General features: G+C 44.7%; 1 protein-coding gene across 2 annotated transcripts in view; it reads right to left on the reverse strand.

Annotated features, from left to right (window-relative positions):
* The window catches only part of NHEJ1 (non-homologous end joining factor 1), a 111,306-nt gene that overhangs the window by 6,761 nt on the left and 81,355 nt on the right, over nt 1–23,190 (reverse strand). For both annotated transcript variants that reach the window (XM_060278192.1, XM_035127340.2), the window contains 2 exons: nt 4,782–4,899; nt 1,140–1,264 (listed from right to left, as the gene is read on the reverse strand). In XM_060278192.1, coding sequence (XP_060134175.1) covers nt 1,140–1,264; nt 4,782–4,899 — 243 coding nt within the window. The remainder of the gene's footprint in view (nt 1–1,139; nt 1,265–4,781; nt 4,900–23,190) is intronic.

Below are 23,190 nucleotides of genomic sequence, written 5' to 3' on the forward strand. Positions count from 1 at the left end.
GCCTATAACAACTACTACTCGCACACACAAATGCCATCCTCATTTTATGAGCTTTCAAAAATTTGTATGCACTGGCAGGGTCAGTACATGATCTTCTCTTCCCATGTGACTTCGCTATTTCACATATCACTGGAGCACTGCAGGATAGAATAATATGAAAGTGGCAACCATACTGCTTGAGCAAAATAGGCCTAGGTCTGCTTTCAACTCCTGTTTTCTCCCCTTCTCATTAGTTTCTCCTTATTCTGTAAAACCCATCTGCCCTTTTAAGTCTTTCTTCTACCAATAGCATGTTACTTCACTTGCCTGGAAGAGCCGCCTCCTTCTAATCTATTAAGCTACCTCCCAACACATTTCCTATTTCATTCCCCACCCCCACCCCCCAGCACAACATGTTTCCACTGCTATCCTTGGTCATATCCTCAATGGGTGACTGCACAGCTCCTGTGGCTCCCAGTATGAATCCCTATGAAACTGCTGCCAGAAGGATGAATGCAGATGTACATTTTAAAATGTCTAAGTGAAGGGTCCATAGCTCAGTGGTAGAGCACATGCTCTGCATGCAAATGATCCCCAGATTTAAACCCTGGCATCAGGTAGCAGTAATGGGAAAAACCTTTGGCCAAGGACCCTGCAGAATCATTGCCAGTCAGAGTAGAGAGCACTGGGATTGGTGGACCATTGGGCTGAGTAAAAAAAAGGCACCACATTCCCCATGCCTTCTGCTACTAGGGAGCTCTCCTCTTCTCCTATTTACATTACAAACACACCTTGACAAGCCTTTTGCCATTCACCCCCAACCCACAGCTGGTATTCAGTAAGCGGTGAGGAACAGCACCTCACACTCTCTTGTGCTTGTTGCCAAACTGTAGACATTCACCTGCTCCTTTCTATTCTGAGATTGCAGGACATACATGGGCTGGCAACCTATGGTTTGCTTACTCCGCAACACCTCTGTGGAGCTGGCGGCCACTATATAACATAGAGAGTTGCAAAAGCTAGTAGATGCATCAGGGTCTCTGGGAAAGTTCCTGTGTCTCTCCATCCACATTCATGGCATGGTTACCCCCAATCATATCCTCATACATCTATCCCTTCCCTGGCCCATTCCCACATATACGCTGAGGGGCTCCTCTCACCACTGTGTCTTGTGTACACTGTGCAGCTGCTGACTGCAATTCAGTCTTCTCCTCTTCAGTTGGCAAATCTGCAGCCCCCTGGGCAAGGTCCTGGAAGCTAGCATGTTCAGGATTCTCAGAGTTTCCTGATGGTATCAAATAAAAACAACATACATGGGAGCGGGGAATTCAGTAGGCCAATGTACATAGGAAAGAGCAGAGGCAAGGGAAAGAAATCAAATAAATATATTTTTGTAAATTGACATCTCCTATCTACCTAGGTACCTACCTATACAGAAATATAAATCCTTCCCCCTAAGATCACAGAGCTGTAGAGTAATAGCAGTAGTGTCCCAGGAAAGGATAATTTTAGTTTAACAAGAGGCCATCTCTTCTGGCTTCATGTGATTCTGGGGGTAGCAGCAGCAACTAACCCACAAGTCTATCCTCCCTCCAACATCTAAGGAAGATAATTCACATCCTCACTATATACCACTTACAAGTTTAAAACTTGTAAATGGAAACAGCTGGAAGGAGTTGGGCCATACTGAAATGTGCAGGGGAACACTAACAGTACGGAAGGCAAATATGACCACATTTTATTTAAAATAAAAAAATTCCTTCAGTAGCACCTTAAAGACCAACTAAGTTTTTATTTTGGTATGAGCTTTCGTGTGCATGCACACTTCTTCAGATACACTGTATCTGAAGAAGTGTGCATGCACACGAAAGCTCATACCAAAATAAAAACTTAGTTGGTCTTTAAGGTGCTACTGAAGGAATTTTTTTATTTTACTTCGATCCAGACCAACACGGCTACCTACCTGTAACCACATTTTATTTAGTTATCCAAATGTATAGCTTTGCTATACATTTGCTATACATTAAATTTCATAGTATTTTACAAAATTAAAAGTATCAACAATAAAATAACAAACAATAAAGAATAAAAAGTCAGCAGGAGTACATACAGTAGCAGTCATAGAAGAAATCAGTCCTTGAAGATTTTTTGAAACATACTTTTTATTGGCTTCCATAAAGGACAGAAGGGGGAATTATGTGTCTCTCTTTTTTGGAATAATTCCAAAGAATTAGGACTCCCACTGAAAAGGCACTGATCCTTGTAAAGAGCTCAACTGCCAGGAGAGAGCATAGGGAAGGAGACTTTCCCCAATATAATCAGGACCCAAGCATTTGAGGGCTTTAAAGGGTTAAAAAACCACACTTTGAACTGGGGCTTGAATCAAATAAGCAGGTAGCTCACACATGGGCATAGCCAGGATTTATGTTAGGGGGAGCAGGATTTATGTTGGGGGGGGCAGAACTGAGCTATCTGCAATGTGATAGGTCAGTTAAGTATTTTTATTATTTACTTGATTTAAGCGGGAAGCAGCTTCAACCCCGCCTCCGCCCCCTGACTATGCCCATGAGCACAGATGCCTCAAAACACGTGATATAGGACCATACTGATAGACACCAACCAACAGGCAAGTAGCTGAATTATGTACAGTCATACCTCGGGTTGTGTTTGCTGCAGGTTGCGTACTTTTGAGTTAAGTACTCAGCGGACCCGGAAGTGTTTACTTCTGGGTTTTGCCGCGCGCATGCGCATAAGCGTTCTGTGTGCTGTGCGCAGAAGTGCTCTATCGGTACTTTGTGCATGCGCTAAAGAGCTGCTCGTGTTGAGTACTTTTCGGGGTGTGAACAGCACCCCGGAACAGATTGTGTCCTCAACCCGAGGTACCACTGTACTAGCTGAAGCTTCTGAATAGACTTCGAAGGCAACATCATATGGAGTGCATTATGGGAATTCAACCTTGGAATAACTAAAGCAGGGATGGGGAACCCCATGTCTAAGACCAAATACAGCTCTCCAGGCTTCTTCCAGACCATACTCCCTCCCAGGCTATAACCCTTGCTGGCCTTCCTTCAGATCCTCAAGTCTTTGTGCCTGGCTTTAATGTCTCCTTGTACACCGATTGACTCTTCCTTGCCTACATGGAGTAAAGAGAAGGGTGTGCAAGTGTGTATAAATTATGGGTCTTTACCATGGTGTCTGTGAAGGTTTCCAATGGGGTGCCTGGGCAGGTGCAACAGACTCTGAGCTTTCACTTTTTTTTAAAAAAAAAGTAAGTCTCTAGCTCTTCTAGAAAGGAGGTTATGGGGCAAAATGTGCAAGTACTTTATTTTTTATTAAGGATTTTTTGTTTTAAAAAGTAAACAGATAAACAGGAAAAGGTACATCTATTGTCTCCACGTTCAATTCCTAGTCTTTTTCATAGTTCATTTGTTTTTGGTGAGAGACCCTTTTGCCATAGACATATTGCAGTTGGGGGAAAGGAGTGGGGGGGGGGAGAGATGGGGGTATTGTTCTTTCATTCTATTGCCTATTACTGCATTAGTTTAGGTGGGTTGTGTCAGCATCACATGGGTAGGTCCTTTGTTTATGTATTTATTTATTTTTTATTGATAATGCAAGAGGTTAGGGCAGGCTTTCTCAACCTCGGCCCTCATGATGTTTTTGGCCTACAACTCCCATGATCCCTAGCTAGCAGGACCAGTGGTCAGGGATGATGGGAATTGTAGTCTCAAAGCATCTGGAGGGCCGAGGTTGAGGAAGCCTGGATTAGGGGTTCCCAAGCTTGGTTGATTTCATTCAGTTGATTGCAGTGTGGCTTGTTTTTTGGGGGGAGGGCTAGGTTGTTGGGTCAGGCAAGCCATATTGATTTGTATGCTGTTTGGGGGGATAGGTCATTGTCCCGTTGTGCTGCGTTTGTGATAAAGGGGAACCACACCGGGGTGAAGGCGTCCTCCTTTGCTTGTTTCTGTGTTGGCTTGAGTTTGTTGGTTAACTTCTCTAGTAGGGTAGTTTCCCACACATTTCAGTACCCATGGTCTATGTTCACTCCCGATAGGTTCTTCCAGTATCTAGTTACGATATTGTGTAAGCATAAGGTTGTTGAGGGTGGTTGGCTCTCTAATTTTGTGTTATGCCATGCTCCCCAGGCAGTCATTTTGTGTCATGTCATGTCCTTCCATAGCAGTTATTGTGTGACTGGCTCTCCTAGTATTTCTTCAAAATTCAAAATGTACTCACAAGTCCAAAAAGGTTGGCAGCCCCTGGTATAGATTCTAACCTATTGTACAAAGATACGTGCCAGTGGTGGGCAAAAGTGAACAGATCAACACAAGTAAATGTTGTTGGTTTGTTCACTTTTGCCTTTGGCCTCTGCCCACCACTGGCACGTGGCCCTTGAAAGACTGCCCAGAAAGGAATGTGATTTTGGGGCTGAAAAAGGTTCCTCATCCCTGTACTACTAAAGCATGAACGATAATGGCCAGAGTGGCCAGTGCTTAAGAGAGATGAGCAGGAATTGCAAGGAGAAATGGCAAGGTGATACAAGAGAATAATACACATAAAATAGCACATCAAGAGGTTGTTTCACTCTCTTGTGGGTAGACTAGCTTTCTTTCTTTCTTTTTGAGCTAGGAGCAGCACATCTGGAGATGCCTCAGGAAAATTGCATGGCTATTTTGTGGCAGTTCAAAAACATCAAAGTTAAGATTATTCCTGTTTATGGTCATTTGCCAGATGTATCCCTATCTTCACAATCTAGTGTCACAGTAGACACATCCTTCCCATTGCATGATTCATTTACTCACCTTCCCAGTGCTGTTTGCAAGCTGCCCTAGCCTGCTTTTGGGACACTGACACATAGAGCTCTTTCAAGTTAGAAGTGAATTGGTGCCCATCTCCCAGGCAGCAAGCTTGGGGCAAAATCTGTGAAGCAAAAGGGGAGCATGTCAAGCTGGCTATGAAGCATGTCAGAGGCAGGAATACAAGAAACTAGACTACACAACACAAGAGAGCCTCATTTCAACTACGGTGGTACCTTGGTACTCAAATGGCTTGGCTTCTGAACAAATCGGCTCCCAAATGCCACAAACCTGGAAGTAAATGTTCCGGTTTGCGAACGTTTTTCGGAAGCTGAACGTCCAGCACGGTTTCCGCTTGAGTGCAGGAAGCTCCTTCAGCCAATCAGAAGCCGCGCCTTGGTTTTCGAATGTTTTTGGGCAGTGCTTTTTTCTAAAAAATAGTTTAGGGGCACTTTCATTTTCCTACTGATATCGAAATACTGCCCCTCAATGAGGCCAAACTTAGATTCAAAAAATGTTATGGGTATGCATACCCCTGCATCCCCCCAGAAAAAAAACACTGGTTTTGGGAGTCGAACGGACTCCCAAAACAGATTAAGTTCGAGAACCAAGGTACTACTGAACAGCTCACCAGATAGGCACTTAGAAGGATGCTGATTCTGTACTGCAGTGTTACCAATAATGCAGGTGATAGGAAAGGCATCTCAGCAGTTGTACTGCATTCTAAACAGCCGTAATTGGGGAGAGATAATATTTTAGTGGTAGAGCACATGCTTTGCTACATGGTCCAGGTTCAATCTCTGGTACCTCCAAGTTAAATGGGTAATGTAGCAGGTGAGGTGAGGGATCTCTGCCTGATATTCAGGAGAGCAGGCAATACTGGGCTAGATGGACAAAAACACTGACCTGATATAAGGAGCCTCATAGATTAATTCTTGCAATGGCTCTCACCGCAAAACAATCAGTGCTTGGAGTACCAACTTTCTGGGGAAATTCTCACTATACATTAAAGGATTTCCAATTCTCAATATGGAAGCTAGAATGAAATGGAAAAGATGCCCAGTTTCACAAGATCCAAAAGGGGGTAGCTACAGTGTTTGGAGGAGGAGCTCACAGCTGTTGCTGCTACTACCTACACCAGGCATGTGCAAAGTCCATTTTGGGGGCCTAATCTGGCCCGACGATCAATTTAATCTGGCCCCCTTGGGAGTAAAATCCCCCCAAAAGCTCAGCAACTTCAGTCCTACAAAAGCTCAGCAACTTTGGGCTAAACTTCAATCCTAAAAAAAAAAAAAGCTCAACAACTTTGGCCGGCCCACACACATGTTCACTTTGAAAAAAGTTTGGGCACCCCTGATACGCACACTGATGAGGAAGAGCTGTGAAACAGTTCCCCCCCCTCATGACAAAATGGTGAGGAGCGCTATCATCACAGGGTGAGGGGCACAAGGCCTACACACCCACCCCTGAACACAGTGAGCCCAGCCTGCTGCCTGCATTTCAAAGGCTTCCAGAGATAACTTCTCTGTGCACTGTGCATGCTCCACACCCAAACAGTCGGGAGAACAAAGTGTAACAGATAACAGGGCAGTTCCTCTCCAGGCACTCACCCACTGAGCTGCTCAAGGCCAGAGTCCAAAGGCAATGCCTGTCACTCACTCCTCCCACTCCAGGCCATAGGAGTGACACAAGGCTCCCAGCTAATAGGAGAGGGGACAACAGGCTGACAGAAAGGGGTGGGGAGTGAGAGAGGAATGTCACACAGGTCTTGATATAAGTTCCAAACCACCCTAAACTCTTTCAGGACCATTTGAGCATCAAGTAGGGCTCCAGCTTCTCTCTGGCAACTGGTCATTTGCATATATTAGATTAAACATGCTAAACTGCCTTATACTGAGTTGCACCATTGCTCCAGTATAGCCTAGTGTCTGCTCTGACTGGCAACCGCTCTTCAAGGCTTCATGCAGTGGTCTTCCTCTGACTGGCAACCGCTCTTCAAGGCTTCATGCAGTGGTCTTCCCCACCTCTGCAAGATGAGATCTTAGGAGCTGAACCCAGAACCTTCCTGCAAAGCAGGTGATCTATCACTGAGCTACAGGGATATTATGCTACATGTGGTGGGGTGAGGGGAGCTTATTCTTTAGATGTGGAGATCTTCCTATTCTATCCAAATTCCAACATCCTAGAAAATATTAATGTGAGGTCAAAGGGAGTAAGGGAGGCTGGGAGCACTAATTTGGGAGGTGTTCTACTGAGTGGTAGAAGTCATGTAAAATAATCTGGGGATAATATGACCTCATCAATTTCTGTTGTGTACAGAAGTATGAATGGAAGCCTCAGCTTCACGATGCAGAGCAGTGGGACTCTGCCTATCAACTCCCCTCCCTACAACATGAGGTTTGTGACATGAAGCTGGGTCCATATGAATCACCCTCACTGCAATGCAAGCATGTGTTTCCCCTTCACCAAAATGAGGAGGAACAAGCAGACATTTGCCTGCTTCAAGTTCAGATGAAAGGCTCTGCCATTGCATTGGGACTAGAGCACATTCTGCAAATGACATAAATAATGCAACTGCTCTTTGATCTATCACTTTGGGTTCAATAGAAGTAAATGGATCCGCATCAACAGAAGAGGCAACTACACAGTTGGGAGAGGACCACACACACCAAATTAAGCTGTCCTGATGGCAAAAGTACTATTAAAGAAGGCAAGGAGGTTGGGATGCAGGGGATACCGGTATAATAACCAAGGGTAGGCAGTTAAGGAGTATTGGGAATGAACCTATAGGCTTTGACAGGGAATAACAGGATGAAAAGACTTATTCTTGCGATTGCTAATGAAAGGCCCTTCCAGAGTAACCAAAGCCTTCAAAGAAAATGCTTTTATTTGTATGTGCTTATGTTACTTGGTTCTTCTGAGGAATCCAGACACTTTCCTTCAAAGTGCTTCTGCTGCAGGAAAATCACATATTCCCAGTACTGAAAGGATAATATTATGCCACACAGCACATGCAACCACTCGCCTCCCCTAATCACACACACATTTAGATTGCAAATGTTGCAGGATTGTGGGCACCTACTGACTATGGCCCATAACATGACTGGAGATGAGTGACAACCCTTTGTCATGCTGATGTTATCATATTTTTTGTTTCTCCTTACCACTTGGAAGTTTTGAGTACTCATTTGCTGTTCCATGAAGCCCTTTAACAACTGTGCCTGCAGCACAGCCTCTCACCATTTTATTATACTTTATGATTTTGTTTCTCTTTTCTTTGGAGGCTATGCAAAGGAGGACACAAATATCTCATTTTACCGATACAAACATAATGAAAAGCTGAAATAAAGCTGCCCCACCCCACACATTATGTTGGACATTGTGGCACTGAGTTGACAAGCATCCAGAATAATATGTGCAACCACTGGAAAGGCCCACAGAGTCTTTGGCAAATGCTGCATTCACCTTTTACAGCCATGAAGGCTAGAAGGAGGTGCTTTTTCAAATGAAACCTAGTGTTATGAGGAATTAGATTACCCATTCATAGTGGCATCCACACAGTATAATTCAGTACCTCAGCAATTTTAGGGAGCATTCACCCTGTTCACTGATACAATATGGTCCAGAATACCATATTCAAAACAGAAACAGAACTACTGTGTGTTTTCTTGCATGTCTGTTAAAGGAGAAGGCAAACACATTGGCCAGAGGTATACCACTAAGGAAAATGAAGGGAAGGGCTTGCCAGTGACTTGAGCAATTGTTAATGGTCACTGCATCTACAAACTGCGCTTTTCCCTATAGCACATGGTTTGGCTTACTTGCTTAAGCCATCTTGTTCAATCTGTTCCTCTGTAGATGCTTTTTCCTGCAGTACCCCTGCTCTTTTCTTGAGGAACAGTGGACTTGTTTGCAGGGAGGGAGTAGTGGGTGGAGTTGCTTTTGAGAGGAGCCTAGGTTTAGATAACCCTTTGTCCCCTTCATACCCCACAAGAGGGACTGCAAACAAAAGGTTTTGCTTATAACCATTGAGATCAGCATTTTCATCAAGTCCAGCCTGTGGTGAGTTGTAAAACTGGCAGGTGAATGAACCCCAAAGGAAGGGCAAGAACAGCCAATAGGCAGTTGGAGGTGCCAGATCAAAGGCAAAGACATAGTCATAACTCAAGGAAAAGTAAACAGCAGGGGACCGGCACAGAACAAAAACAGTGTACCCAGGGCAGGCACCGTGGCGGGTCATTGCCACCCTTCCTTGCTTTCCCCATCCATTCACTCCCCCCCTACATGGGTAATACTGGCAGAAAACAAGGTGGTAGCAAATCCCAGGGCATGGTGACCCCCACTGCTTTCTCTAAGCCACTGCCAGAAATTGTGCTCTGTGTATCTCAAAGCCTATGGTCTCTCACTAAGACAAGCACTGATTCTTTGCCCAAAGCCGAGGCTCAAGTGCCCCTTGTTACTCTGGCACTGGCGGAGGAAGAGGAGTGCAGGGGGAGCGCCGCGCCCCTGGCAGCGTGATCCCGATGGGGTGCTATCGTGGCTCCCCCCCCCCCGCTGGGTGCCCTGCCCTGGGACACACACCAGCCCAGCCCCGCCTGCTCTCTGCCCCCCCCCCCCGTGCCGGAGCATGAAGCTCCGCCACTGCACGATAGCAGAGGACATTATGGCGATGACTGCAGAGGAGGATGGGCAAAAACTCTGCACTTGTCATTCTAGAAAGGGATTCTACACATATTCATACGAGAGCCATTAGACCCATTTTGGCATGTAAGTGGCATATAAATAAATAATAGGAACATAGGAAACTTTTACAGTGCTGCACCATTATCCCATTTAGCTCACTCTGAGTGGCAGTGGGTTTTCAGAGGTTCAGACAGGGGATGCTGGGGACAGAACCGGGAACCTTCTGTATGCAAAGCATGTGTTCTACCACTGAGCTATAGCCCTGCCCATGAGCTCAGAAGGTATATATTTCACTGTGATGCCCTTGGGGCTATTAAGGCAGCAAAGATGAGTTGGGGTTATTAGCATGTCTCTGGAGAGCAGAAACTTGCCTAAGTAACACAAAATAAGGTCATCTTGCCTAAGGAAGCTCTGGTGCCATCTGGTGTTGACAATGCTCCAGATTTGTTTTTTAAAAGAAGTGTCTCAAGGCTCAATTAGGTAACAGATCACTATGAACCAAGCACGGCAGAGACTCAACAACACACCAAAATCTGGGAAACTGGTGTTCCCTCTGTTTCAAACTGCCCATCCAGTGGATTCAGAGCACCTGTGCACTCACTTTTTCCACAGGAAGCCCATCCTTATAGTTCATTTTAACCCATTTGGAGGTAAAGGGAGAGCAGGAGAGCACAAAATACCTTCTTCGCTCTTTGTAACTTAACGAAACACAACATAACATCTGCTTCTGCTGCCCAGTATCTAAGCCCTGTTCAGATGGCTAGCCACTCTTTGCACCCAAGTGGCATCTACACAATTTGGGTTATCACCCCAGTGGGGGTTACATCAAGCTGTTAGATGTGTTAATCATCACACATCATTCTAGTCTTGCATTTAGTTTAATTCCTACAATAGCCCAGGATAGCAGCAGACTGTTGGTCTTTTGCTGCAATCATAACTGTATCTACCCAGAAGACAAGTACTTTCGAATTCAGTGGGACTTACTCCCAGGTAAGTGGGAATAGGAATGCAGCCTCAGTCCTTAAAGCAAGTTGGATTCTCATAGCAATGGACCAAATATGTAAAACCAGGTTAAAATGTGTCAAGTACAGCATATTCAAATGTCATGAATTCCTAAGCAAAACTTTTGGAGTAAAGTTATTATATAAAATAGTCAAGCGAGTAATCAAACAAGCAAACTCTCAACAAACAGAACCATTCCAAGACACAAATACTAATTGGCTAACAAGGCACATTATACTTCCTCACATGATGTCATTATGTCTTTCTCCTCAAGGCAAAACAAAACAAGGAGACATTTTTCAAGGCTGTCAGAATTCAAAACTGAATGTGTTGTTCAGATTTTCAGAAATCTGTAATGTTTACAAATGAACAACATAGGTCCACAGCCCCATTCAACTCAGGATTTCCACAGCAATCATTGTCTAAAATAGAGGTTATAACAGGCATTCCCAAACTGCGGCCCTCCAGATGTTTTAGCCTACAACTCCCTTGATCCCTAGCTAACAGGACCAGTGGTCAGGGATGATGGGAATTGTAGTCCAAAACATCTGGAGGGCCGAAGTTTGGGGATGCCTGGGTTATAACTATTCTCCAGTGCCATGATTTATGAAACCTTAGGCCACCTACAAATGTCACCTAGTTCATTACTAATAGGTTAGTTAAACAGTCCAGAAACTACCCCAAGCAGCCTAAACTGTCTCCTCAGTATTCTACTCATTCTCCCCCTTCCCCCCAAACAGATAATTCATTATGGACCCCATGTGCAGTCCCTGCCTGAATCCAATGCACCAGCTCCTTCACAAGATAATCAAAGCTTTCTAGGACACTGCAGTAAAAAATGTCCCAAAGATAGCAAAATCGCTACCAAGCAATGTCCAAAAGGGAGTCATTGGGAAAGATGCCAAATAAGAGCACATGCCATTCCCTTGCCCGGGAGCTGTTGCTGAGGTGGGCGGGTGGTTTGGATTGTCCCTGTACAAAATCAGCAAAAAAAGTTGCGTCTCAGCCGAGCATGACGGATGCAGAGTGCTCGCCAGCATGAGTTAAATGGGGGTATGCTGCTGCCTGTGTTATGACTACCTGACAAGGCCAAGTATGTATCAGATGCCAGCAGCTCAAGGCTAAGGTTGGGAGGAGTACTAGAGGATTTACACAGTAGGCCATCCAGGAGCTCAGTGATCTGCAGGGCACTGGGGCAGAGATTCTGAGCCTTCAGCTCCTAAGCCAAGAGGGAAGAACTAAGGTTTGCCAGGGAACAGGGGAGCCACAGCACAATCCATTCTGTAGCTGTGAGATAGGCAACACTTTATGAAGGACATGTCAGAATTTCTTTCTGTGGGACATAGGTGTAGAATAGTCATGAGATCCCCACCCTGGGGGACGGACAGGCTGATGTTAGATCTCATGAGGGGTCGGGTGGAAGGCTGGTCTGTAGCAACATTCCTCAACCTGGTACCCTCCAGATGTTAGGGACTATACCTCCCATTGTCCGTTACTAGTGTCCACGCTGGCTGGACTAATGGGTCCCATAGGCCAAAACATCTTGAAGGCCTATTATTTATCCCTAGCATCCGGTATTCCAAGGCATCACTTAATAAGAGGCTTCTATGGGCAAGACATGGTGTGGCAGATAGAAAGAGCTTTAGGGAGCCAACAAAGGAGTGGTAGAGTTATCTTAGCTAGGGAGCATCCCCACTTTTTTTTTTAATGGTACAAATGTGGAAGGCAGCTACTCAGGCTTGGTTACCGTACTTGTAAAGTCTATAAGTCCAGACAGCTTCTATCTAAGCAAACGTTTCCATACTTTATTCCAGGTATAGCATGAGTTTCAACGACTTGAGGAAATTGATAGTCAAGCAAAGAAAGAAACAAGGTTGGGACCAAACAGCAATGAGAGCAAAAACAGCATAGTCGTCTGGGTCTCCAGCTCCACAAAATCAAGGGCCTGTGGGTGATCAGAGAGCACATTACCTATGGGCCATATGTGCAGCAAACTTCCATTTCCTTCTGAAGACAGCAACTTAATTAATGCATGCAGATAGAGTAGCAAAGGCCACCAGACAATATACATTTGCTCTGCAGGAAATGATCTAGGAGGGACCACATCCTACCTTGCAGGGATTATTTATGATGGTGAATTAAAGCCATTTATCTGGCCAGGAAGGAATATTTAGAGGTACAGCAAAGACATTAATGTGTTGAACAGAAGCTATGATCAAAGAAAGGTAATCATATCTACATTTGCATCTTAGCTGACACAGTGTTGCCCTGTTAGGGGCAGATAAGTCAGAAGAAGAAAAATGCTTTTTGGAGACAGCAAATATGGATGTCTTTTTGGATTCAGGGGAGCAACATACTGCCCTCCAAATAATGTTGGACAGCAATTCCATCAGCACTGACCATTGAACATGCTGCCTGCGACTGATAGGAGACCAACATCACCTGGAGGGCACTGCATTGGGTACTCCTGGATTAGAGCAATGCTTTTCCAACTGCGTTTCAGGAAGCCTTGGGTTCCTCACAAGTTTTATAGAGATTATTCAATGAGAAAACCAGCAATGAAAGAAAGCTTGACTACCATTAGCAATACTCTCCAATCAATGTACAGGAGTGAGTGGAGATAAGGGCCTGTTCTGACCCAAGCTAAATACATCCAGGGCAATTGCAAAGGTGATTAGAGTTGGCCTGTGTCCCACAGGAACATGCCCCCAGCATCCAGGGGTTCACTGAAAGGCAAGTTGGTGTGGAAGAAATCCCCTCAACAGATAGTAAACTGGATTAGAGAAATATGAGAGAAAATGCAGAGCAACCTTATCTCTAATAAGTTCACATCATAACTGTTAATTTAGGCTTGTCTTAAGCTATATCTGCCTGGGTATAATTTAATAGGACTTACTTCCAATAAGTATGCATAGGATTGTGCTGCACATTCTACTAAAGCTTGGCCTCAAAAAGTGTTTTGGTTGACTTGGGGAAATTAACCAAGCACACCTAAAGAGAAAGGATTTAGATGTGCAGGGAGACTAGGATTCTGAGCAACCATGGTATACTAGCATGGTATACCAGCATGGACATCTCAGAGGAACAGGCAGGAGAAATTGGTAGCCTGAGTTTGGCAAACAGATGACCACTTGCTTGCCTCAAATAGATAACAGAAACTCTCATATCTAACCTCCTTGCAATACCGGTACTTATGGATGGAGCTTTTGATTGTGCCTATATAGATGTTTTCTGACTCCCTTGAACACAACAGGCGCTGATACTTCACACAGCCTGCAGCACCAGAAGATGACTAGGCTGAGATGACCACTGCCTGGTAAATCCTAAAGCAAAAGCCCATTCCTCACCCTTGCCCCTCCATCCTTTGTGTTTTTTTCTCCCCTCCTCTATATGTTCAAATAGGAAACAAGCTGCTAATAGCACTGTGCAGTGGTTTCAGAGTGCTGTGTATGTATTTGGGGGTGGGAAGGGGGAGTATATTGGCTAAGGTTGCAGTGCCCAATGACCAAGTCCCTATGTGAGCACAGTCTCTAAATCGGTCATTCCCCAGGAGCAGCCTGGACCCTTTCATTATCACACCAGAGCTTGCCAAGTGGTTACAAACATTTTCCCTGGCAAAGCCCATATTCCAATTTTTTAATATATTTTTAACTGATTGGGGCTGGCTTTGAAATTATAGCCTGGGCTGTGGCGGTGCGACTGTCAGATCTGCCCACATTCCCGTGGGCAACCTCAGCACATGTTCCATCGAGGGAGGGCATGCTTAATAAATCACCCTGTGGCCAGGGGAGCAAAGGGGTTTGGGCTGAGAGGGGAGAGGGGTGTGGGGAGGAAGGAAGGAAGGAAGGGAAACAAGGCATAAGGCATTGAGCACTGGTTCATGGCAGAGCAGGGTGGAACCCAGGACCCAAAACTGGTGTCACCCATGATAAACCATAGGGAGTGAACTGGAGGTATCCTCAACTTTGGCATGACAGAAGAGACTCAATATAAAGCTTCTTCTCAACCACTATGTGACAATAAGGCACTCTGGGACCACTGAAGAGGGCTACTGCTCCCTGGAGTGCTTTGCCTTAACTTAATCCTACTGAAACACAGATTTATTCAATTTTTGCCACTTAAGCCACTGTACTGTAAAGAAGATTGGGCATGAATTTGCCAGCCGTGCTAGAAGGGGATGGCACAGCTGAACTTGAGTCCATGTATCCTAAGAAGGCAAAGTACTGGGCTCCTGGTCTATGCATGCAGCTATGAGACTACATGTTGCACACATCCCTGTAAGACAACTCATCGAGAGCTGGGAGTGTTTGGGAAAAGCTGCTGACTGCAGGACTTTTAGTTAACAAAGCAGCACAGAGCCCCGACTCTAGATTTCCCTCTACCTTTGGTGCAGAGGATAAACATAAGCTAACTGAGACATTCAGGAGATGCCTATATGCACAGCTAGAGTCAAAAAGCCTTACAGGTCTGGCCTCCATAAAGGAAGGAAATGGATGTTTCTAAAGAGAGAGAGAGATTTAAGTAAAACTTTGAGAAGCAGGGTTGAAAGAGCTAGAAGTGATCCAGGCTTGAGGTAATGAAGAGGAATAGGAAAGAAGCTCTGATTTCATCCTGGCCCATGTATATGGGTCAGAAGGGGGCAGCAAAAGCAAATGAGGGGTGGTGGAAGTGTTGGCTGAGCTGCTAGGCATCTAAACGTGTCCGTGAGAGCCAAGGACTGATTTGCTCAGAAGGCAACTCTCAGCTTCCAGGTCATTCCAGGGACCCCTCCAGGCAGGAAAGCTCTAGGAGGGTCAAGCAATGGCTGAGGGGGACTGAGGGGTCGTAGGCAGGGCGGCCAGTGGGGCAAACAGGAAGAAGCCAGCAGGGCGGAAGTGGGGAGCGTGACAGGCCAGCGTGGCCGAGCGCTGCACACAATGTTTTCCTTTCCCCCCTGTAGCCCCGACGCTTAGAGAGTAAATGTCAGGCACATAAAGGCCGGCACTGTGGAACGGGGAATGCAGGGCCGCTGTCCCTGTGTAACTGCCGCATAACACATAATCAAGGCAGTCTTTCCCCGCTGAGGCACCCACCTAACAACTGACAGTCTATGCTCGCTCTGAGACCACAGCAGCCCAGCCTGCTGCTCAATAACCTTTTCTTTCCCCGTTTGCTGCTGTTTTCCTGGCTTGGGTTACAGGCCTTTTCTCACAGCTCTCCATTTTGAGGTGTGCATGTGGGGGGGGGGGGAGAAAAACATTGTGAAAGCCCTATGTGGAATCATCCCCACCTACAGACCCCTCCCCCCTTTGTGCAATTCTGGACTGTCTATAAGAGAGGTGGAAATATTTCTGCCCCAGGAATAAGGCCAAAGGAAATGGGACAGAGTTGCAGGAACTTGGGAGAAAATGTATCAAGGGGAAGGTGATAGCCCTCTTGGTCAGACACTGGCCCAGAGTTTAGAGGAAATGAGTTAACTATGCTGCTCTGCCACAGAGACCCTGTGTCACATTAGATGTGGCACTTAACAGCAAGGCTTTTGAAAAAAAAATACTCCAATTTTGACTAAACAGTGCCAAGAAGAGCATAATAATAATACCAAAGCTCTTCAATAAAGAATGGCAAGTATTACCGTAAAGCAGGAGTGGGGAACCTTTAGTCCTCCAGCTGTTGCTGCATAACAACTACAAAAGCAGGACCTTGACACAATAACACTCTCCCCTCTCTTCTTAGCAACTGGTATTCAGAAGCATAATGCCTCCAACCGTGGAGACAGATCATAGTCATTGTAGTTAGTAGCCACTGATAGCCTTATCTTCCATGTATTTGTCTAATGGTTGGTGGCCATCACTATGGGAGCTAATTCCACATTATAACTATGTGTTGTGTGAATGAGTGTCTCCTTTTATCTGTTCTGATTGTTCCAACATTTGTTGGATGGTCTTGAGTTTTAGTATGAGGAGCAAGGCAGAAAATACCCTTCTCTATTCATTTCTCCACATAATGCATTATCTTATACACCTCCACATCCCTACCCCCTCGTCTCATTTCTACACTAAAAAGTGCCAAATGTTGTAACCTTTCCTCACAGTAAAGTTGCTTCAGCCCCTTGTTCGTTTTAAGTGCCCTTTTCTGAATCCTTTCTAGCTCTACAATATCCTTTTTGAGGTGAGGCAACCAGAATTGAACACAATATTTCAAATGTGGTCTCACCAGATTTGTATAACAACATTATGATACTGGCAGTTTTATTTTCAACTGCTTTCCTAATGATCCCTAACATGGAATTCATCTTTTGTGCTTTGTACTTAAAAACCACTATGAGCACAATGTTTTTGTGGAAAATGTAGTATATAAATAAACTGACTTGGTATGTGTGTGAGAGAGATTGTCATTAGTGCCCCTTTCACCCTTGAGCTGAAATGTCTCACATTCATCTTAACTCTTTCCCGCGCAATGCAATACTAGCTTTGGACAATACTTCCTTGTTGCTTTATAAGACTATGAAAGATGCCAGGAGTCTGACATCCATAAAGATGCATAGTTTTAATAGTTATTTGGTTCTGAAAGTTGTGCAAATTGGCAGAGCAGACTGACATGGTCATCTGAGCAATTGTTCTGTTGCTATTTGCACGTCAGGTCAGAAACACTTCTGGGGTCAGGTCTGCTATGTGGAGTGTGGGATTGCCATTAGTGTGCATTCCATCCTTGAGTTGGAGGCCAGGAGTTGCCAATGGGTGCACATGTGCCCACTGTGCCCTGGTGCCCACAGCAACCCCCTATTGGCTGAAGTTCAGAACTCCAAAATCAGAATAAAACAATGTCAATTTGCATTGCTTTAGCTAATTTTCCTATTTGGTTTATTGATTTTAGATATTTCAAAGCTGTATTTCTGGACCATATGTACCCAAGATGGCAAGCAACAATAGAGTCAATAAAACAAAACAGCATTAACAAAATTTTCAAAATTAAAAAAGATAAACCCATCAAAATGCATTAAAACATGCCAGTATAAAACCATTCCGAAGGCACAGCAGTAAAAAAGAAAAGCAAAAAAAAAAGCAAAAAAAGTTAAGAGCCTTTTAAAAGAAAGACCTTTAAAAGTCTTAAAAAATATAAACCCTGTTTTAAATCAGCTGTAGCAGCTGCCAATTTGTTTCCAGGCCCAATTCAAGGTGCTCACATTAGTGTTTAAAGACCTAAATGACTTAGGCCCCAATGGTAGAATCCAATGTAGAAATTCACCACAAGTATTTCTGCTTCCTCAAAGGAGTGTTATCCCCCTCACCTTCTTCTGTGCACCCCCCTAAATCTGTCACAGGGGTCCCTCCAATCCTCTGAAGCAGATTTGGTGAGGGTGTAGGGGGAGGGGAGGGAGAAAGTCCCATTGTAAAAACAGAAATCCTAGCACTGACAGGATGTGGTAGTCAAATGCTGTCTCAAATATCTGAAAAACCGTATTCTGCCCTATAGAACCTCTCAGATGTTTTTTATCAGCAGAGGAGGCCCTCTTGGTAGTTCTGCTTCCCTTGGAAGTTTGATGGGGGTGGCCCATCAGAGGGCAGACTGTGTCAGCCCTAAAGTTGTGAAATTCCCTTCCCATAGAGATATAGCATCTTAATTATACAACTTCCATCATATGCTGGGCACACTTTTTTACTGTGGGCTTTGGCACCCAAGATATAGATTGTTAGGACTCACCCTATTCTCGTGACTCTAATTTGTTTTAAAGTGTTTTAATATTAGATTTTTAACCTACTATAACCTGTCCTCATGAGAAGAGAAGACAACCCTGGAAAAGACCCTGATGTTGGGAAAGATTGAGGGCACAAGGAGGGGACAACAGAGAATGAGATGGTTGGACAGTGTTCTCGAAGCTAAGAACATGAGTGGGAGGCAGTGGAAGACAGTGGAATTGTAACATCCAGTGGAACTGTGGGAGGCAGTGGAAGACAGGAGTGCCTGGCGTGCTCTGGTCCATGGGGTCACGAAGAGTCAGACACGACTAAACGACTAAACAACAACAACCTGTCCTAGGACCTTATGGTGAAGGGTGGGTAAAAAATCAAAATACTACTGCTACTAAATAATTATACTAAGATCACCACCATACCGGAAGGGGCCAACCCTATTTCCTGTAGGAAGAATACTATAAGGTAAAGGTAAAGGTAAAGGGGCTGTTAGGTCCAGTCGCAGACGACTCTGGGGTTGCGGCGCTCATCTTGCATGACTAAGCCGCTTCTGGCGAACCAGAGCAGCGCACGGAAACGCCATTTACCTTCCCGCCGGAGTGGTACCTATTTATCTACTTGCACTTTGATGTGCTTTCGACCTGCTAGGTGGGCAGGAGCAGGGACCGAGCAACGGGAGCTCACCCTGTCGCAGGGATTCGAACTGCCTGTTCTGGTGACCTCCAGTTAAAAGTGTGATGGAGAGGAGTGAGTGGAGGCTTAAGAGAGTATTGGATAATAAAAGTGCACAGCACAAACCCTGTTCTGATTATCTCTCTCATAAAGAAAGTGGAGTTTTCATTACAAGTTAAGCAGGGGAGTTTGGGTTTCCTTTTACAACAAGGGAGGAAAAAGGCAGAATTGCATCATAAGCATGCCAAAAACAAACAAACAAACAAACACCTCAGGTCCAAAACTGTCGAAAGCTGCAAAACCTTTTACTTACAGCTTTCTGGGCAGGCCGGTATGTACCAGTCAATGGCCTATGGGAGGCTAGGGTTGTGTCAGTTAGGGCATAGGAGAGAAGATTCCAAGCCTTCACACAATTAAAGATCCAAGCAGCTTTGCAGGAAGTGTTGTGACCAAAGTGACTGCCCAGAGCCAGTTAAATCTGCACAACTCAACATGTGCAATTTTTTCACTGTAAGATCTGCTCCATATTCTGAAAACATATGTATAGCTTACTTTCAGGTAACTCAGTGGAGGATTTTTGCTATGCGATATGATATGCCATGCAACACTTTCTGGATTCTCTATGTGCATCCCTATCATCCTCAAACATTAATAACTGCTCCGCTAAGTGGTGGTTATTCAAAACTGGCCCTCTCTGATCTGACATTTTAAAAAATTCAGCCTGCCTTTGGAATGGGCCATGTAGAAGAGGATGCTGGACTAACTGGTTTGGGGGAAGATGGATGGTGCAGTTTTTCAAGAAAAGAGAAAGCAACACTCATTAGCAAAGTCTGGAAATTTGGGCATAAAAGTATGAAGGGGGAGTTTTCACCATAGCTGCCAAGTTTTCCCTTTTCTCGCGAGGAAGCCTATTCAGCATAAGGGAAAATCCCTTTAAAAAAGGGATAACTTGGCAGCTATGGTTTTCACCATGACAGGAAGACCACAACCCATCTCAAGTTGGCATATTGGGTAACTTTTATGCTTTTACCCTAGGAAGTAGGCTAGAGGTTTGCATTTATATTCATTTTGTTTTGTAACATCCATATCCTATTTATCCAACACAACTGCCTCCCCTATCCTCCCTATACAGGAGGATAGGAGAGTGGCAAGACAAATAACTGACCTGAAAAGGCAGCTTCTTAAGTTTCATCTTCAGCTGGCTCTTGTTCCTAAAGAGTAAATCAGAGTACTATGACATCAGAGTGAAATGCTGAAGTGAACTAGGAAACTTGTTCACTTCTTCAGAGCTAACAATCCTTCTGATTCTTCTTTTACACTCTTAAGGGCTCTTGGCTCAGGGAAAACACTACCAGAGCCCCCTTCTCCTGCCCAAGAGGAACACTGTAGTATTCCAGAGCAATTCTACCCATGAGAGAACAAGTGGAGTCACAGATCATTAGCAAAGTGTGCACTTTGCATGCAGAAGGTCCCAGGTTCCATTCCTGGCATTTCAAGCTAACAAGATCTCATTGGAAAGCTACCACTAGCAACAGTATGAACCATATGAGCCAATGGTCTGACTGACTATAAGGCAGCATCATATGTTCAAATGGAAACTCGCTTGTGCCAGTTGGCTCCTGGTGGGGCTGGCCAGATCCTTAAGCACAGGAGTGGCACAAAACACATCTAGTGATGAATTGACAGCAGAGAGGAAGGGTGTTGTTTTGCTCTTCACCCCAATCTAGAAGAAGCCTTGTAAAGAAAGAGCCATTCATGCACAGTGTTATGCCATAGAGTGCCTGTGAAAAGCCACTAGCAATGGAGGGGATTGCACATGCACAGTAGGGAGGACAGAGAGTGGGTTATTCCATGCGGCACAAGGAGAGAAAGCAAAAGGTAAATAAGTGCCTGGCGAGGGGGCAGTGGAAAGAAAACACATTGCAGAGCAGCCGGTGGAATCCGTCCCACCCGAGCCAGGAGAGAAATCTTTGATCCTACTGCCCACCCTGAGTCACTCTGCAAACCACATAGCGTCAATAGCATCCAAAGGCAGCTCCCAGCAAGCAGTGAGAGGTGAGAACCATAGCATTACTCTCTATCACCAGGGACAGCACAGGAAAGAGGGTACCAGCATCTCTAAGCATAGAGAGTTCTCATAAAACACATTGATGTTTGCCAGAGACTGTATGGATTTATTGATCACTGCTCCACATCCTGTTTGCAGTAGGCAATGCCAAAGTTCTGATATCAGCTACAGTGCCAAGCTGTACCAACCTTCACTGGACATGGCTTCAATCTCACTTGGGTTTTCTTTCTCTTTCTCTGGTAGTTGTGTGACCCAAGTATATTATTCAAGACACTTTAGACTCTTTATAAATGATCCAAGGGTTGCCAAAACATAAGAGTTCAAATGATTACTGTGGAATCTGCAAGACAGGAAGAACCTACACATAAAGAGGGAAGATCCTAGAAGGGATGTTCTCTATCCATTTCAGTTGTGGATCCACACACAGGTTGAAATGCCACACAAAGCTAATGACATCTTTGTTTTAGATGTCATTTTGTCTTATAAGTGTTCAATAAGGAGGATGCAGCTTTCCTTTCAAAGCACCAAAATACATCCATATTTCTTTGACTTAATTTTTATGTCAGTCCTTGAGGCATTGTGGTCACTCTTTTTCTGCATCAGATGTCAAAGAAAAAAACAGCTACCAGATTTTTAGAAGACATCTGAAGGCAGCCCTGTTTAGGGAGGCTTTTAATGTTTAATATATTATTTTATTTCATTTTTCTGTTGTAAGCCGCCCAGAGTGGCTAGGGAATAAATAATAAATTATTATTATATTATTATTATTCCCAGATTGCAGCTCTCATTTGTAGTCATAGGCTATATTTGGTGACTGTCTTTTATACAGTACATCTGATTGAGGTGAAGGGTATTCTACAGAAGTTCTCCTTGAATTTCCCAGACCCAGAAGTGACCAAAAACCCTAATATTCAATGGAGAACTATGGGTGGAATTCAATGTCTCACTCTTCCAATTGTTCTGTCTGCACAAGCATTGCAGCTTGCCAGCTGGGACAATTCCCCTTCTTCTCCCCTTGTGCGCTGTTCTGGGGGTTCTCCTGACTGCCACAAGCCATTTTTTTGGGGGGGGGGGGAGAAGACCTGTTCTACAAGTGGAAGTCCCTATACTGGGTTAGGTGAATCCCATCCCTATTTTTAAAAATAAAAAGTTAAACTTACTTCAAAAAAACATTTGGAGTGTAATTTTCAATAGGCAATGTCTGAAACAGCACAGAAACTTAACATGGAGGCCTGGGCTGATGCATGGCTTCCAGCATTGCTAATGCTTCATGTGTGGCCAGTTGTATGCAGGCACACAGCACCTCAGGTGCTGCTCCTGAAGCAGCTTTTCATTCAGCCATTGTTTTTCTTCTTCTGGGCAAGCCAGGAGGCAAATTTAGACACAGTAAGGAGGAGAATTTGCAGTGACAACAGAAGATCACTCCTAGTGCTTGTGTCTTCCTTCCAGGATCAAAGCAGCAACAGAGACAACCTCCCTGCTCCTTCCTCTTCCCCTATCCCTCATCAACAACAGGAGGCAGAGGGAGGCAGGCTGAGGAGAAGAAACTACAACAGCAGAAATGTAAACCAAGGCATCAGCTAGACTGCATCAGAAAGGAAGCTGAGGCTTCACTTTAAAAATAAAGGGCCAGCTAAGTTATTATGCTAGCAGAAGCCAGTGCAAAGAGTTGTGCTAGCACAAGGGGACTATTTGCCTCCTCTTCATTCCTGCATCCTCCCCAAATTTTCTCAGAAGTGTCAGAAGAATCCCTGGAACAACACAGGGGAGAAGAGAGAGGAGATCCTTCTGTCTGGCAAGCAGAAATGCTTGCACTGCTGAAACAATCACCTTGAATTCCACTCAATTTTTTTTAAAGTAAAGAAAGTGGCAATAGTGCTGCTGTTGTGCCTTAGGACAAAAACCATCCCAGTTATGAACTGAGCCCTTTCAACTGAAGACCAATGTTCAGCTGGGGAGGGAGAGTTGTAGAACCCACCACACTGACCACCAATGTTTCTATATAGTGCTATAATTTTCCATTCTTCTCAAGTCCAGGTACCTTTCATATTTCCTGCCATACAAAGGCTGGTAAGGCACAACCCATTACTTTTGTTCACTGGTTTAAGTAAAGATGGGCTGAAGACCACAGCATGGCATCAACCCTTTCTGTAAACAAGGAGCATAATAGTAGCATTGCGTCATCTTCCAACTTCTTGAAGATGTGGAAAGCTGGCAAGAGACTGGATTGGCGAGGCAGAGAGCAATCAAAGGCCATGGGGATGGGCCCAACAGCCAGTATACCTCCTATCAGGATTAGGTAAGACAACACAGATGGAGA

Source organism: Zootoca vivipara, chromosome 1, assembly GCF_963506605.1.
Source record: "Zootoca vivipara chromosome 1, rZooViv1.1, whole genome shotgun sequence".
Taxonomy (NCBI): Eukaryota; Metazoa; Chordata; class Lepidosauria; order Squamata; family Lacertidae; genus Zootoca; species Zootoca vivipara.